The 14,197-nt window shown below is 35.2% G+C and overlaps 1 protein-coding gene across 3 annotated transcripts in view; it reads left to right on the forward strand.

Annotated features, from left to right (window-relative positions):
* ARHGAP5 (Rho GTPase activating protein 5) overlaps positions 1-14,197 on the forward strand; it is a 47,481-nt gene that overhangs the window by 20,265 nt on the left and 13,019 nt on the right. For 2 of the 3 annotated variants that reach the window (XM_056493933.1, XM_056493934.1), the window contains exon 4: positions 4,003-4,150. The exons of the other annotated variant lie outside the window; for it this stretch is intronic. In XM_056493933.1, the coding sequence (XP_056349908.1) occupies positions 4,003-4,150 (148 nt within the window). The remainder of the gene's footprint in view (positions 1-4,002; positions 4,151-14,197) is intronic. 3 annotated transcript variants of the gene reach the window in all.

The raw sequence follows: 14,197 nt of genomic DNA on the forward strand, positions 1-14,197 counted from the left end.
GTTGCTTCCAGAGAAGTTTGAGTTGCTTCTTTCCATTTTCCTTTATACCAAGATGATTGTAAGATGCTTTTTACTGTAAATAATTCTGAAAATTTTCCTCAGTATTTCAGCAAGAAAAATCAACTAGCATCTTGATGCTTTACTCTGACTTCTTAGAACACGAAGCAGTATGTTGTCATCTATTTCTCTATACTTAAACTTGCTTGCTGCCATTATAATTTCAAAAGTATGAAATTTTATGTTGAAACTATTATGGAGATGGTGTGAGGAACCGTAGTTTTAGTAAGAGGTAAACGTGAGCAATGGGAGATCAACTTATATTTTTATTCAGCTGTTCTCATGTAAATTCAGTTGTTAATTTAGCAAAATACTGTCTCCTTCAGACTGGAATGTGCAGTGAATTTTTTTTTGTCTCCTGAGGAATATGGGAAATATCAGAATCTGTACTTTGAGGTTTTGTCTGTTTAAATTTAACTCTCTTAATATGCATATTTAGAGCCAAATGTGTTCTTGAGCCTTTGTAGTTTAAACCAGTGTAAAAAGCTGGAATTCTAAAAATGGCAGAAGGCATGAAGGGAAGGAAGAGCATGTTAGGGACAAGGATCTGCATTATTCATATATCACACAGTTTCTGAAGAGCTAGCTATGAATTAGAGATTACAAATACTTTTATTAGTCCTATAAAATTAATGATGTTCACAGTGTGTGGTTTTGTGAAGTATTTTACTAGTCCTGAAAATACTGACTTTGCCCTCCATGACCTTAGGGCTGACTGCAGAAGAAGCAGACAGAAAATTTCCTTTGCATCAGAAGTAGTAGTGAAGTCTTTTGGAGGCAGAGAAGTAGCTGGATTTCTTCTTTAATAAATAAATTACTCAAGGTAGTTCTGGTGGGATAGGAATGAGAGGAAAAAAAGCCTGTCTTGAACAGAAGGCTTGCTACAGTAAGCAGCCCATCCGTAAAGGGGCTTGATAGGATTTTGGCAGCTTTTAGTTTTCTAGGTTAATTGTAAAAAGTTGTATTTAAGTGTGTTGTACTCTCAAGGCTCACAGCTGGCTGAAGTCTTAGCCTAGTTTCTCTCTAGATAATCAATGATGCTTAGCTAGTTCCCTCGTACCTGTAGTCAAGAGGGTTGAGCTTGAGTATTCTTTACATCTATATTTTTAAAGTTAATATTGTTTGTAATAATATTTTTGGTTTTGAAGTCAAGACTTGGATACTGTACATGGTAGAGTATATGTTTTTGTGTTTGCCTTGTCTTACATTTAAGAGGACTTTAGCTAATCTTTTGCAGCATCTATTTTGGTGATTGAAGTACTGCAAAATAAAGCAATGTTCCAAGCAAATGTAATGCAAGGCAAGTTTGGAATTCTCAGAGTTAAAGTGCTTTCCTGCCAAAGTATGTAAGGATCCAGTTGGAGGTTTGGCGTTAACCTCTGTTAGGGTATGAAGAGAAGTTGTCTTTGGCAAGAAGCAGTGGTGAAAACCATGCTGAAAGCTCAGCATAAGTGCAGCAATCAATTATACAAAGCCTCACAGATCTCTAGGAAAACTAAAGATTTCAGTTTGATGGTCTTGGGCTTATGTTTTAATTACTAACATGAAAACAGTTGTATATGAACAGTGAGCTTTTTGCTAGGCTTGACTAACAAAGCTTAGTGTGCTGGTTCTTGTCTTTAACTTAGTGTCTATTAGTCCTTTTTTTATGAGGATGTAGGAGAAGCATACAAAATTGGTTTTGACTGTGCCTAGATTAGTACTTGCTGCATGCAGTATTACGTGACTGCTGCATTGTGGATGTAGGTGTATTGGGGAGAATGACTGAACTAAAAATACCTGGGGCAAAGTCATAATCTCGCTGCCAAAATCTAGGAATTTTGAAATTATTCACCTTACTCAGGTGCTGTTTAACTAAATAAATAATTTAATGTTTAACAGTTTCTGTTTATTGTTTCATTAGAGACATTTTAAAAGTTAATTTTAAACAGAAAAAATTATGGTAGTCATTGTCTTGACTATGCAAAATCTAAAAGTTCCATTCTAAAAGCAAATCTAAAAGTTCCTTTCTGTGTCTGATGAATCAGAAAAAATGGTGTTTTCTTGGAATGGGGAACAGGAATTAAGGAAACACTTTCACTAAGACTTACTTATGTTAGAAATAACATATTTTTTTCCCCTGAAGTCAGTTGGTTTTTGGCAAAGATCAGGTCTTTTGCACAGAACACCTTTTTGTTCAGATCAAGTTTTCCACTTAAGAAATTGTTGGGGGTTGAGTAGAGCAACAACTTCAGGAAAGTACAGAAATCTAAAATCAGGAAATAGCATGTTGGTTTTTCTGAAAGCCTTAAAGCTTTATTTTTAATTTACGGAAGTATTTTTTGCAAAGATCATGTAGCTAGTGTTATTTGCAGGAGGATGTTAGTTTGTGAATATTTTAAGTATTGGACAGGGAGATACAAAATACATAATGAGAAATAGCTGATAAACTTATTGTTGTAACTGCCTTGTGAAATTGTAATTTCGTGTTTATGGAATAGTCTTGCAGTGAACATCTACTCTACCTTTAGAACAGTTTGCGAAAGACTTCTGGGTTGGGGTTTTCTTTCATTTTTCTCTTTGTTCCTTTATTCTTTATGCTTCATTAAGCTCTTTAGACAAATTCTCACTTTACAAATTGGGGATCAAGCTTTTCAGGTAGAGTTAATCTTAGAAACCTTTCTTCGTTTCTGTGTGCATAATATCAAATGTGATATGGCAGTCCCTTGCACCCTGTGTTCTAAAAGCAGGACAATTATTAGAAAAGAGCATTCTTTACCCCAGTTTTGTAGCTGTGTCTAATATTTCATACTATGTCGAGGTATTCTACATAGATAATATTTGTAATTTTCATAAAATTTCTGTACAGTGCTAGTTTATAATTCCATTTACCTGACTGCTTTCCAAGAGACACACAGAGCCTTTTTCTATCTTGTTGATCTTAAATATACAGTCTTGAGTATATCTTGCTTCATTTATTCTGTGATGGTGCAGATGTGTACTGAATACCTTGGGGAAAAACATTGAATTATTTTTCATTTCTTTACTGCCTTAATATATGTATCTAAAATGATCTTTCATTTAACATTTGACAAAGGCGTTTTCACTGGGTTTTATACAATATTTAGCTTCAGCTTAGGCCTTTTAGCCATTGGTCATCTGAACTGGGTATTGCTTAAATATTTTTGGTGTAATTTATATTTTCATCAGTATTCAGAGATGAATTATGGTATCTGATACAATATAATTCTTGTAATCATCCAAGGCTGATTTATCAGTTCCACTGATAAAAGTCTGTGTTGGTGGAAAAAAAATAAAACCAGGAAAACTCCTTATGAACACCTTAGATTTGATTGTGTGAAAACCTCCTTTTGGCTAAAATCCTTGCCTGTAACAAAGCATTCATGCTTAGTGTGAGTCCCTGCAACTTTAACTTCAAGACTTGATTGCTTTTTAGTCTTTCTCCATCATCATGTTTCTTGCATAGTTGCAATATAAAGGTTATTTAGTATCTTTAAATATATGCAGAAAACACCAGCCTTGTTGTGGTGAGAGGATGCCAGAGTTTTATCCTGACAATTTCTAAAGGGGTGTGTTTCAGATGTGGTTTGTGTGAGCAGTGCTCAAAGACTCTAAACAAGTCACAGCCCTCTAAACAAGTGGTGTCCCTACTTCTGTTCCTGTGGTCTTTCAGTTATTGATATATTGGGCAATCCTGTTCCTAATGTAATACAAAGAGGATCAAAACTTTTAGTAGTTGTGTGCTTTTTATCTAATGTATAATTATTTTATAGTTAAGTACTTTATAATTGTAAAAGTACATTTAATTTTTATTCATTCAGTTTGCTGTAGAGGAATTTTAATGTCTGATAGATGTATGGTTGGGTTGTGTTTACTGAATGATTGAAATATGAGTTAATTAAAATGTTGCTTGAATATTACTTAAATAACTCTGTTTTGTTGTAGCCGAAAAAGAAAACTAAGACATTCAATCCTCCAATCCGTAGAAACTGGGAAAGTAATTACTTTGGGATGCCCCTACAGGATTTGGTTACACCTGAGAAACCAATACCTCTGTTTGTTGAAAAATGTGTGCAATTCATTGAAGATACAGGTAAGATAGGACTGTTAGAGGAAAGACTTTCCCATTTTGCATAATGAGTAAAGCCTCTCATTTTCCGTTTTAAAGTGCTTTTAGTATTTTATCCCAGAAATAAATAATTGTGAGCTAGGCGCATTTAAAAAGTAGAATGTGTTTTCTAAATTTGTTGCTTAATATGTGATGGTTTTTTGACTTTATTTGTACAAATACTTAATTACTTTTTGACAAATGTCTGAAGTTTAACATGTTCCCTGTAATTAAAAAAAATTATATCACTTTCTCGTGCCAAATGATGTTTAAGCCAATGGCAGTCCAGTCTTGCATGTCTCGCTATTGCCACTGCATTTTACTTCATTATTTAAAAGCTCTGAAATCCGCCTTTTCCAGTTATAAAAAACAGGTACTTGAAATGGCTTCTGACTTGGTATGATTAGTCAGCTTGCTTTCTTGATTTTGAAGGTAAACCTAGTTTTGCATTTTAACTTGTTACAGAGACAGAAACATTTATTTTCTAAGTACTTTGTAATTCTCCATGAAAAATGTTAATCTATTTAAGATATAATTTCCCAGTTTAATGTAAAATATTAACGTACATACTTACACTAGAGTGAAATTTCACAGTATGGTTTTCTCTCCCTCCTTTCTCCCTGGCTTCTTGGTTGTGTGTTTGTCCCTGCTTTCAGCTTATTTACTGTGTGACCATGAGGCAAGTAGGATGATTTTGCTGGTCGAACAGAAGACTACAGTTAGGAGTGGGGATTTGTTTTGAGGTTTGGGAGTGATCTGTGGTTGGGTTTTGTTTGGGGTTTTGTGGGGATTTTTCTGGTTTGTTTTTAAAGATTCTGAGCATTAGTTTTCTGTTAGTGTGTAGCTCTTGCTTGCTCTGAGGTTTTATAAATGCTGTATTAGTGTATTTGAGGTAAATGGCAGTGTGACTGAACTGGAACATGTGCAGGACCATCTTTTGTTGTGTGTCCTCAATGGGATGTTGTTTAGTGCCAAGTAGAACAGCGTCTTTTTTAAAAATTTGCTTGTATCTCTAATGCTTTCTTGACTATAAGATGACAGTAGCAGTTTTAGCAGGAGTAAAGGTGAAGGGTTTTCTTTATTATAGTAAAATTCAGTTTTGCTGCCATCTGTAAGAATAATGTTTCCGAAATAGTTACCGCAGGTGGCAAGTCTAATAGCTGTTTTTGAACTTACATACTGCATTATTGCAATAAAAAAATCAGGTGAAACCTCAGACATTGTTGGAGTTGAGATATTGTTGGAGTCAGAGATATTAGTATAGATCTGTCTTTAGCCTTTACTTTCTATGGATTAAAGGTAAGAGCTGTATTTTCTGCCCTCTTGCTTTTGCTTTTTCTACCACACCCAGTAAAAAATGGGAAAGGAGGAAGAAGGGCAAGGCATAATAGAGTGGCATAGTATTTGCTGTTTTCTGTAGCAAAAAAAACCCAACCCAAAACAAACCAACGTAATTTATGGGTGACTCAATGTCATTGTTATTCTTTAAACGTGGCTACATACAGCTACTATGCATAGCTATATAAAACAGATATTAACTGGTATTGAACAACTATTTCAAGGGTTTGTAGAATCTAACAATTATTTAATTTGAGCATGTTTCACTTTTTAAGAATACTTTCAAACAGCAAATTTATAAGTCCAGTTCTAAAAGTTTTATTTGCATAAAAGTATTATTGTCATCTTTGTGGTAAACATTGAAAAAAAAGTATTTCTCCCAAAGAATTTTCACCAGCTTTTGGGGTGAGAGAGAGAGCTGTAGTAGTGTGGGAACATTATTTGCTGTCTTTTTTTTTTTCCTTATAATTGTCAAACCATGTGACCAGCCAAAAGATTTAGCACATCTATTCTCTTCTCATTACCCATTTCCCATTACTTGGGAAAATAAGATGATGGGTTAAGCTGCTGCGTGTTCAGAATGTAGGGTCTCCTCAAAAGTTGTGACTCAGAAGGTACAACTTTTCCATTAGCTGCTTATATGTTAGTTCATCTTGGGGTGCTACTGTACAACTGGAGAATTCTAGTTCTGGCCATAAATGTAAGCTGGACAAACATTGTGCTATCTGCAAACTTTGTGACTGTGAAGACTGTAGTTGTCTTGCTAGTTTTGGTAAGCACTTAGAAAAAAACCTCTACTTTTGATCTGCGTTACAATTTTCTTTCTCTTACTCTGGATTCTGTGTAAGTAGCTTTGGTGTTGTTTTCAGCTTCTTTACTTGACTGTGGAGTTTTATTTCTGCAGTGTATTATTTTTATATTGGATTAATATGCTGTAGGTATTTGAGTTTCAGACAGGGTTCTGATAAAATGTATTTGTTGCCTTTGAGAGAAGAGAATGTTCACTTGCATTGCCGTCAAATCCTGTACCGAGATAGGCTCACATCATTGACTTTGGGACTGCCTGAGAAAATTCCACAAACACAGTTTTGGGGATGATCAGTCTGCACAAGGCAAGTCAGGGCCTATTGGCTCCAGGCTGGAGTTCAGAATGGTACCATTCCTATATGATAAAGCTGCTTGGCCCTGGGGAGTCATTCAGTACTTATTTGCCTCTTAACAAGTCAGCCTGCTGTCAGTTTGAACTGCTCTGATTACCAGTGTTTATTATCACTTTCTTTTTAATCAACAAGTGCTGTCTTTTCCAGCTCAGCTAATCTCTATATTTCTCTTATAGAGGATATAATTGTTTAGCACTTCCTCTTCAGGTACTTTGATGGAGTTCAGCTCCTTTCTATGTAATTTGGATTGTGGCTGAATTTGTGAAGATGTGATTAATCTCAATTTGAAGGGCTGATCTTATTTTTTCTTGTTCTCTCTTTCTGTCTAATGAGATAACACAAGGCAATGCTTTACACCCGCTCATCTAAATTTTGACTGAGGCTAGAAAGTACAGTGTGAAAAACAGTTTTCACTATTTCAGATGCCTAGATGAGGCAATAGTACCTTGAAGTATCTTTGAAGATTCTTGCTCCACAATAAACCTTAAAGAATTGAGGACATGCAGAAAATACCATCAGATTTTTGTTTTACCATAATGTTGTAGAATATCCTCACCAAGAAAAAAAAAAAGTGTGTGTCAGTAGAAGAGGAACAGTTTAGAAAAACTAAAACTAAAGCCAGGAGCTTAAAAGTTCTAGGCTTTTATAAATCAGTAGATTTTCTCAGTAGATTTTTTTCTTCTGAAGAAGCCATGTTGTTCCTGTCAAGTTAAAGGGTGATCTGTTAAAGATAAGGGATCCTAAGTCTTTGCCTATAGGTGAAGGTTATTGTTTCTGTGGTTCTCTTTAGTATTTTGCAACAAAAAGCTTTATTCTAAATTGGTTTAGCTTTGTGGAGCCAACCAATTAGTTTTTGAAATATAATATATATATGTTGAATTTCCTTATAATCTTTTTGCTAGCATTGGAAGCAGAAACTCAGGGGCAATTAACTCAGGCTAATACCTGAGTTAGATCTAAAGCTGGTAAGCTGTAAATCTGTTAGAACCTCTATTTCACAGCAGTCTGCACTGTCACTGGTACTGAGAGTATGAACCAGCAATAGCACATAATACTTGGTCTGGTTGGACTCTGTTTGCTAAAAAAAAATTGGCACAATATCATGTGAGAACATCTTAAATTTTATACCACTGTCACTTCTGGATAAGAAAGGAGGAAAGATTTGCTAAATATTGTAAACAAACTTTGCCTCTCTGTTTCTACATCGTCCATGATTATAGGAAAACCTTTTTTCTATCCAAGCCTTTAATTTTTGAATTAATTGTGTAGCAGGATGTGTAATATTTTGATTGGCTGTCAGAGTTCTTTCTTGGTTTACTGATGAAATGATCAAAAGATACTTTTTTTTTTCCTTCAGGTAAGTAACTTGCCAATGATGAAGTCTTTTTTTTACCAAGTTTTCCACTAAACGTCTTGGTATAAGTATATAATGTGTTCAAGAAAACTGTTTTTTGGTAAAGATACTGTCATCTTATCTGTAATCTTTTACAGACTATATGAACACTTTGCTGTCACTAGTGACATATATGATATTTGTGTGCTTTCACCTCCTTTACATCCTTTTCAAATCGGTTTCTAACTTGCCTATGAAGGCAGCTACTTCAATTGTCTGTCATTGGTAGCTCTTTTTGGTTATGGGCCTCCAAAGCGTGTTTTGATGATACAGTTGTTTTGGTCAGTTTTTTTGTTTTCTCCTGATGAACTGAAGAGAACTTCATTTTGTTTTGTCATTTGAAATGAACTTTTAAAGTTTATTGATTTTCTGTAAACTAAATTTTTGGAAATGTATTTAGGAGGGAAACTAGAGTTTTGATTTTAAAGAAAATTGTAGTGGCTATTTTTGTACAGAAGTAATGGTGCTATGCTGAGATATACTAGAAAAAAGATTACCTGCTATTTTTAAATTAAATAATGCAATATAGACCATTACCTTTTTTAGTGCAACTCATTTTTTTGAAATATAGGTAGCAGAATTGAGATACTTTTTGAAACTAAACCATTTTGCTGTATGAATTGCATGAATTCTGTGTTTCTCTAAGAATTATTGTGGAGAGAATAAGGTATTTGATACTCTGAGAGAGGAACAGGTTTCTGAAGGCTGATTTAATGTCTTCAACAAAATGTTGATAAGGTTTGAATTTGGTATTGCAATATCATGGAAAAATATTTCTTGAATGTACAATTGTAAGTGTAAAAAGTGTACATGTTTATGCCAACTTTGTAGCTTGAGTGTTTCATTGGTAATATTATTATGCTGTTACACACATCTCAGATTTAGTGATGAACTCTTCCAGGGACTGTTTATGTAGTATTCAGCACCTACTGTTGTTGATTTTTAAATTTTCCCAAACCTAAAATAATTAATGGAAGATGACTTATGCTAACTGATACTATTAGCGTATGTGGGGTTTTTTTTAATATTTCAGTATTTTTTTGTGGTTTGGCTTTACTTTTTGGATTCGTTCATGCATTGGTGAATAGTTTGGTATAGATTACATTTCATTCTGTTTTACCAAGGAAGGAGACCTCAAATTAGCATTACAAATACTACTAGTTTTGCCATTGAGTACATATAGTTCTTGATGATATTCAGCTTTAATATCAGTATTTTAATTTTTTTTTCCTCTGAGTTTCAAATGTTTTTAATTTTTTATAGAGTATTGCTATCCATGTACTTCATTGATCAGATTATAAATTTTAGATTCCATACTTCATAGAAAACTGATAGCATTAATAGAGTGTTAATTGTATATGAAATAATTTAGCAAAGTGAAGTTATTAGAATATCTTTGTTTTAATAATTTAGTTACTCAGTTTATGTGACACAAGGAATGGAATAAAAATGGAAGAAGGAATTTGACAGAGCTAAATGTCCTATCTCACGGTTCCTATGCAGAGCTATTAGAGAAATTAAAAACTGTGTACTCGATACATGTACCATAATTACTGCTTTTGATATTGAGGCCATTTTTGTAATGCTTCTAAATTTACAGTTTTGGAGGTACTTCAAGTAAAAGAATATTGCCTTCTTTGAATTTCCTTCAAACCTAGCTTATACCATGGCCTTTTATGCTGAATCTGCTGTGAGGCTAGATTTTTATACTGACAGTATAGGTAAGGCAAAGTTTGTCTCCAGAGAATGATGTTTGGTAGAAATAGGCAAGGAAAATGAGTCAGCAGTGCTTGTTGTGATAAAAAGTCAGTTAAATCATTGAAATGTATTCCTAGTGGCTGGAAAATCCAGAAATTCGAGGTTGATTACTTGCACTTTTATTCAAGGAGCTTGGGAGAGCTAGAGGGTTTTAGGAACTGTCTTGAAAAGCTGTATCAACAAAAATGGTATAAAAGTCTTACTATGTAGTATTGCAGCTGATAAGTTAAGAGTCAGATCCATGCCAAAACAAGTGCAAGGCAGGGGGCAGGAGCGAGGGAAGGACAGAAGCAGTGATGGTTGAGGCGGGGAGTGAGACCATTGTTTTCATTCGTATTGTTGACTCAACTGCTCATGAAGCTTTATGTTTAGCAAAAATTGCACACAGGCCATGAGTGTTACTCTTGATTATGGTTTAAATAGCTCTACATCACATTTTGTACCCTCAAGTTGGTGAGTGATTCTACAGTGGGTGGTAAGGTTTATGTATTTAAGACCAGGGCTTCTGCTCCAGGGAACATAGGCTGTAGGAATGAAATAGTAGGAACCTGAAGGAATTCAGTGAGGACAAATGTCAGGCCTTTCAACTAGAATTGCAAGAACTAAACTCCTGCAGTAGTACATGCTGAGCACTTGGCTGGGTCCATATGAGTGCTGATGAAAAGGACCATGTGGTCATTGTGGAGAAGAATGGACTGATCATGCCTTCTGTATTGGACTATCCCAGAAGAAGGGGGAGGCACTACAGCAGCAGAAGTGGTTACTAATTTTTGCTCTACACTTGTTGGGCATCTTCTGAAATACTGCAAGAACGATGTTGACAAACTTGAGTCTAGCAAAAGAGGGTCAGGATCTGGAATTTTTAATAATGCGGCTTTATTCAGCTTGGAGAGAAAGAGGCTGAAGAGATACCCAGAAGTGGCTTCCCATACCTATGGGGAGGTTACTGACAAGGTGCAGCCAGGCTAAAGAACTGAAGTACTATGTCATTAACATTGGAGGTTCTGATTAGAAAGAAGGGGAATACTTTTGCTCTGAAGATTATTAAAGCAGGTTACCCAGAGAAATTGTGGGCTGAGAGATAGTAAAGGAAAGTTTAGATAAGCATCCAAATCTGATGTTGACTATTGTTTGAGCAGGAGGTTGCATTAGATGATCTCCTGGGAATTCCTTCTGTGATCACTTCAAAATTGGCATAGAATAGGTTTCAGTAGCTAGGAGACTGTACACCAGTTTATTTTGTAACTTTGGAATTAATCAACAGAGAGGAAACAAACTCAAGAGGGTAAAACAGGTCACTTCTCCTAATGGAAGACTGACTACCAGACTGGGGCAGAGCACCTGCATTAATTTAGTAGAATCACTGAAAACTGTAAACAAATATGTTTTAAAATTCTCATAAAACACGTTGTGCACATGAGTTGTATTGCTAATGAGGTATGTCTTCAAAGGAAACATCATGGGAATTATATAAAGAATTCCTAAACAATGCAAGTAGGACCAAGATGCCAGGGTATGTATGATAGTCATGCTGCTCCACTTTTTCTTTCAGCATTCTCCAGACCCAAAGTGACCAAACAGCTGTATGCCTGGAAAACTACAATGCTTCAGTTGTCACCCATTTTTAATGAAGCAAAGGATGCACCTATGTTTTCCTAGGCATATTCTTAATGTCATATTAATTGCAGTCTTGTATTCTTTTCTTAAAATGGACTGGCTAGAAAATATGGGCTTGAGTGACACTTCATAAAATGATTGAGACCTTGTTTAACAGTCAGTTAGTGCAAATTATAGAAATGTTAATTCAGCTTTGGAGGGCTTCCTATTGTAAGGGTCTTTCTAAAAGTACTGCTTATTTTCTTACACTACTGATTGGTTATTGAACATTTCAGTATGCTATAAATTATTTTATTACAAGAAGCAGTAAGACACATTTTTGGTTTTGGTTTTCAGTGTGTGAATTGTATGTCATGGGACTTTTAAATGTCAGTGTTGATAAGGTCACATTAAATATGGTTTATGTAAGTAAAGTTAGTGTGAGATTCTTGCTTAGAGTTTGACTTCTTTGCTCAGTAGTTATATATGTTCTAGGTGTACACAGAAAGTACTGGTTTGGATCAGTAAATTGGTGGTTCCTTTAGTCTTGTGTTGTAGCATAGGGATTGAAAAGAGGTACACCACATCAATCCGTGGAGTAAAATCAGAGAAATATACAGATCATCAAATTTACAAAGATAAGTGTGGGACTGATAGTCTCAGCTATTGTAGTGGAGAATGTGTCCTGAAAAGTTCCTTTGGCCACTGTAGAGGGAGGAATTGAACTGGGAGAGACAGACTTGCTATGATTGTGGCATGTATTCAGAAACACAGACAGAATATGATAGCAGAGCCTGGCTGTGGATGTTGTTAGCAGACACTCTATGACTTTTCAGCAGTCTAAATGTTAGTATAGCTGTTGTCACTTGGGAAAAGGCTTTGAAATCATCATAGACATATCTCTGAAAACCTAAATTCTGTACTTGCTGTCAAGCGAGCAAAAAAAAAAAAGCCAAGTGTTATGGAGGAAGAAAAATCGTGCTATTACACAATGCTGTGCTATACACAGAGTTTAGATACTGGTTGCAGTTTGGTTCAGCCTTTCTCAGAATAGGAAAGAATTGGGAAAGATACTCTCATATGTATTAAGTGTAATTCTTGGATAAAGATACACCGAATTTATTAGCTTAGAACATTTCTGAGGAAGAGAATTTACATAAATTTACAAAACTGGTGCTGGGAAATTGTAGAAAAGTTACTACTTCTTGTTGAGAAAAAAATGATGCAAACTTCAAGTACTGAGCATAAACTCAGTGTGTTTTCATAATGTGCATTCTGAAATCACAAAACTGCATTCACCATGATGTAAAGACTAAAAGTCAGTTACTTGAAGGAGTTTGGGTGAATTAATGAAGGATAAATCCCCAAGTGGCTGTTACAACACCTTATGCAAAAGCCTATATGAGCCACCATTTGCAGAAAACTGGGAGGACATACCACAAAAAGATTGCTGATAGGTTTTGTTTTTTTTTTTTTCTTTCCCATCCTTTCTACATCTCTCCTCAAGCATATACTACATAGTGTAGTATATGGTATGGAAAATGGATATTTTACCCGGTAGACTTTGGTGTTTTCTTGTGCTGAAGTTAGTATGTTCTATGGAGGATCCAAGAGCTGTGGAAATATGCTGAAGCTTAAGAATTCAAATGTCTGCAGACTGGTTATGTATATAGGTGCAGATCCACCTTGCTCATTTTCTCTGAAATGCTTTGAACCACGTGGGATGGAACCCTGGTCACAACTGGGAGCACAAAAGAAGGTGCAAGAGAATTTATTAGGCACTAAGAGGTACTTTGAGAAAAGAGTAGTTTAGGCAAAGAGGATGTGCACTGTCTTGAAATAAGTAGAGCTTATTGTGATGTGACGTCAGGAGGATCTAGTTATGGAAACCTAGAGGTGTTGTAAAGGTAGCAAGAGAGGCAAATAAATGCTATGATTCTGATATTTAATACTACAGCAGCAATTGTGTTTGGTAAGGATATGGTGCAAATTATGACTGGACCAGAATGCAAGCAGAATAAGAACATAGAAAAAAGCTCTGAAAAATCAAGATGTTTGCAAATTTTTAAAAAGCTGTAGAAAAAAGTGTTGAGTGCTCTCAATCTTTCCCTCTTTTATTATAGATATACATTGTAGATATGCAAGAAATTTAAAAGCTAAAACTAGTGAACTAGACTGTCTGATTCTTGATGTAAGAAACATTGGAGAGAAAGCAACAGAGAATTGGAGCATTACTTAAAGAATACTTTCAGACTACAGATTAAACTTGTCTCCTTCCATTCCTTAGAGTAAGTGTAATGACAATTGACCAACCATTTCATGAAGCGTGACTTTCTTGAATATATACAAGCAAGAAAAATTTTTCCTTGAGGAATTCAGAAGACAAATTTAGTTAGCTTAATCCAGAATTGCAGCACTTCACTATTTTTGGAAGATGTCTAAATTCATTAGGCAACTCCTTGTTTAACCTGAAAATTTTCTAAAGTACTGTAAGTTGTTTTTCTTCATTTCTTAGAAATGTAGCGCAGTTACCACACTACAGAGCAGCCAGTTCAAAAAGTATTCAAGGTTTATATACTCCTGCTAAACAGTGACTGGTCAGACTTCTCAGAAACTGCTATGCAGCACATGCAGCTTCCTTTGTGCAGAAAGACATTGAATAGTAATTGGATAAAACAAAGACTGTCCTGGGGCTGTAGGGTCTCCAACGGAGAATTCTCTCATACTAGACAAAGAGAATCTTGATCGTAGTGTGTTCTTGTCTGCCAGTGGTCTTTTGTATTTATT

Source organism: Oenanthe melanoleuca, chromosome 5 (assembly GCF_029582105.1).
Source record: "Oenanthe melanoleuca isolate GR-GAL-2019-014 chromosome 5, OMel1.0, whole genome shotgun sequence".
NCBI classification, from domain to species: Eukaryota; Metazoa; Chordata; class Aves; order Passeriformes; family Muscicapidae; genus Oenanthe; species Oenanthe melanoleuca.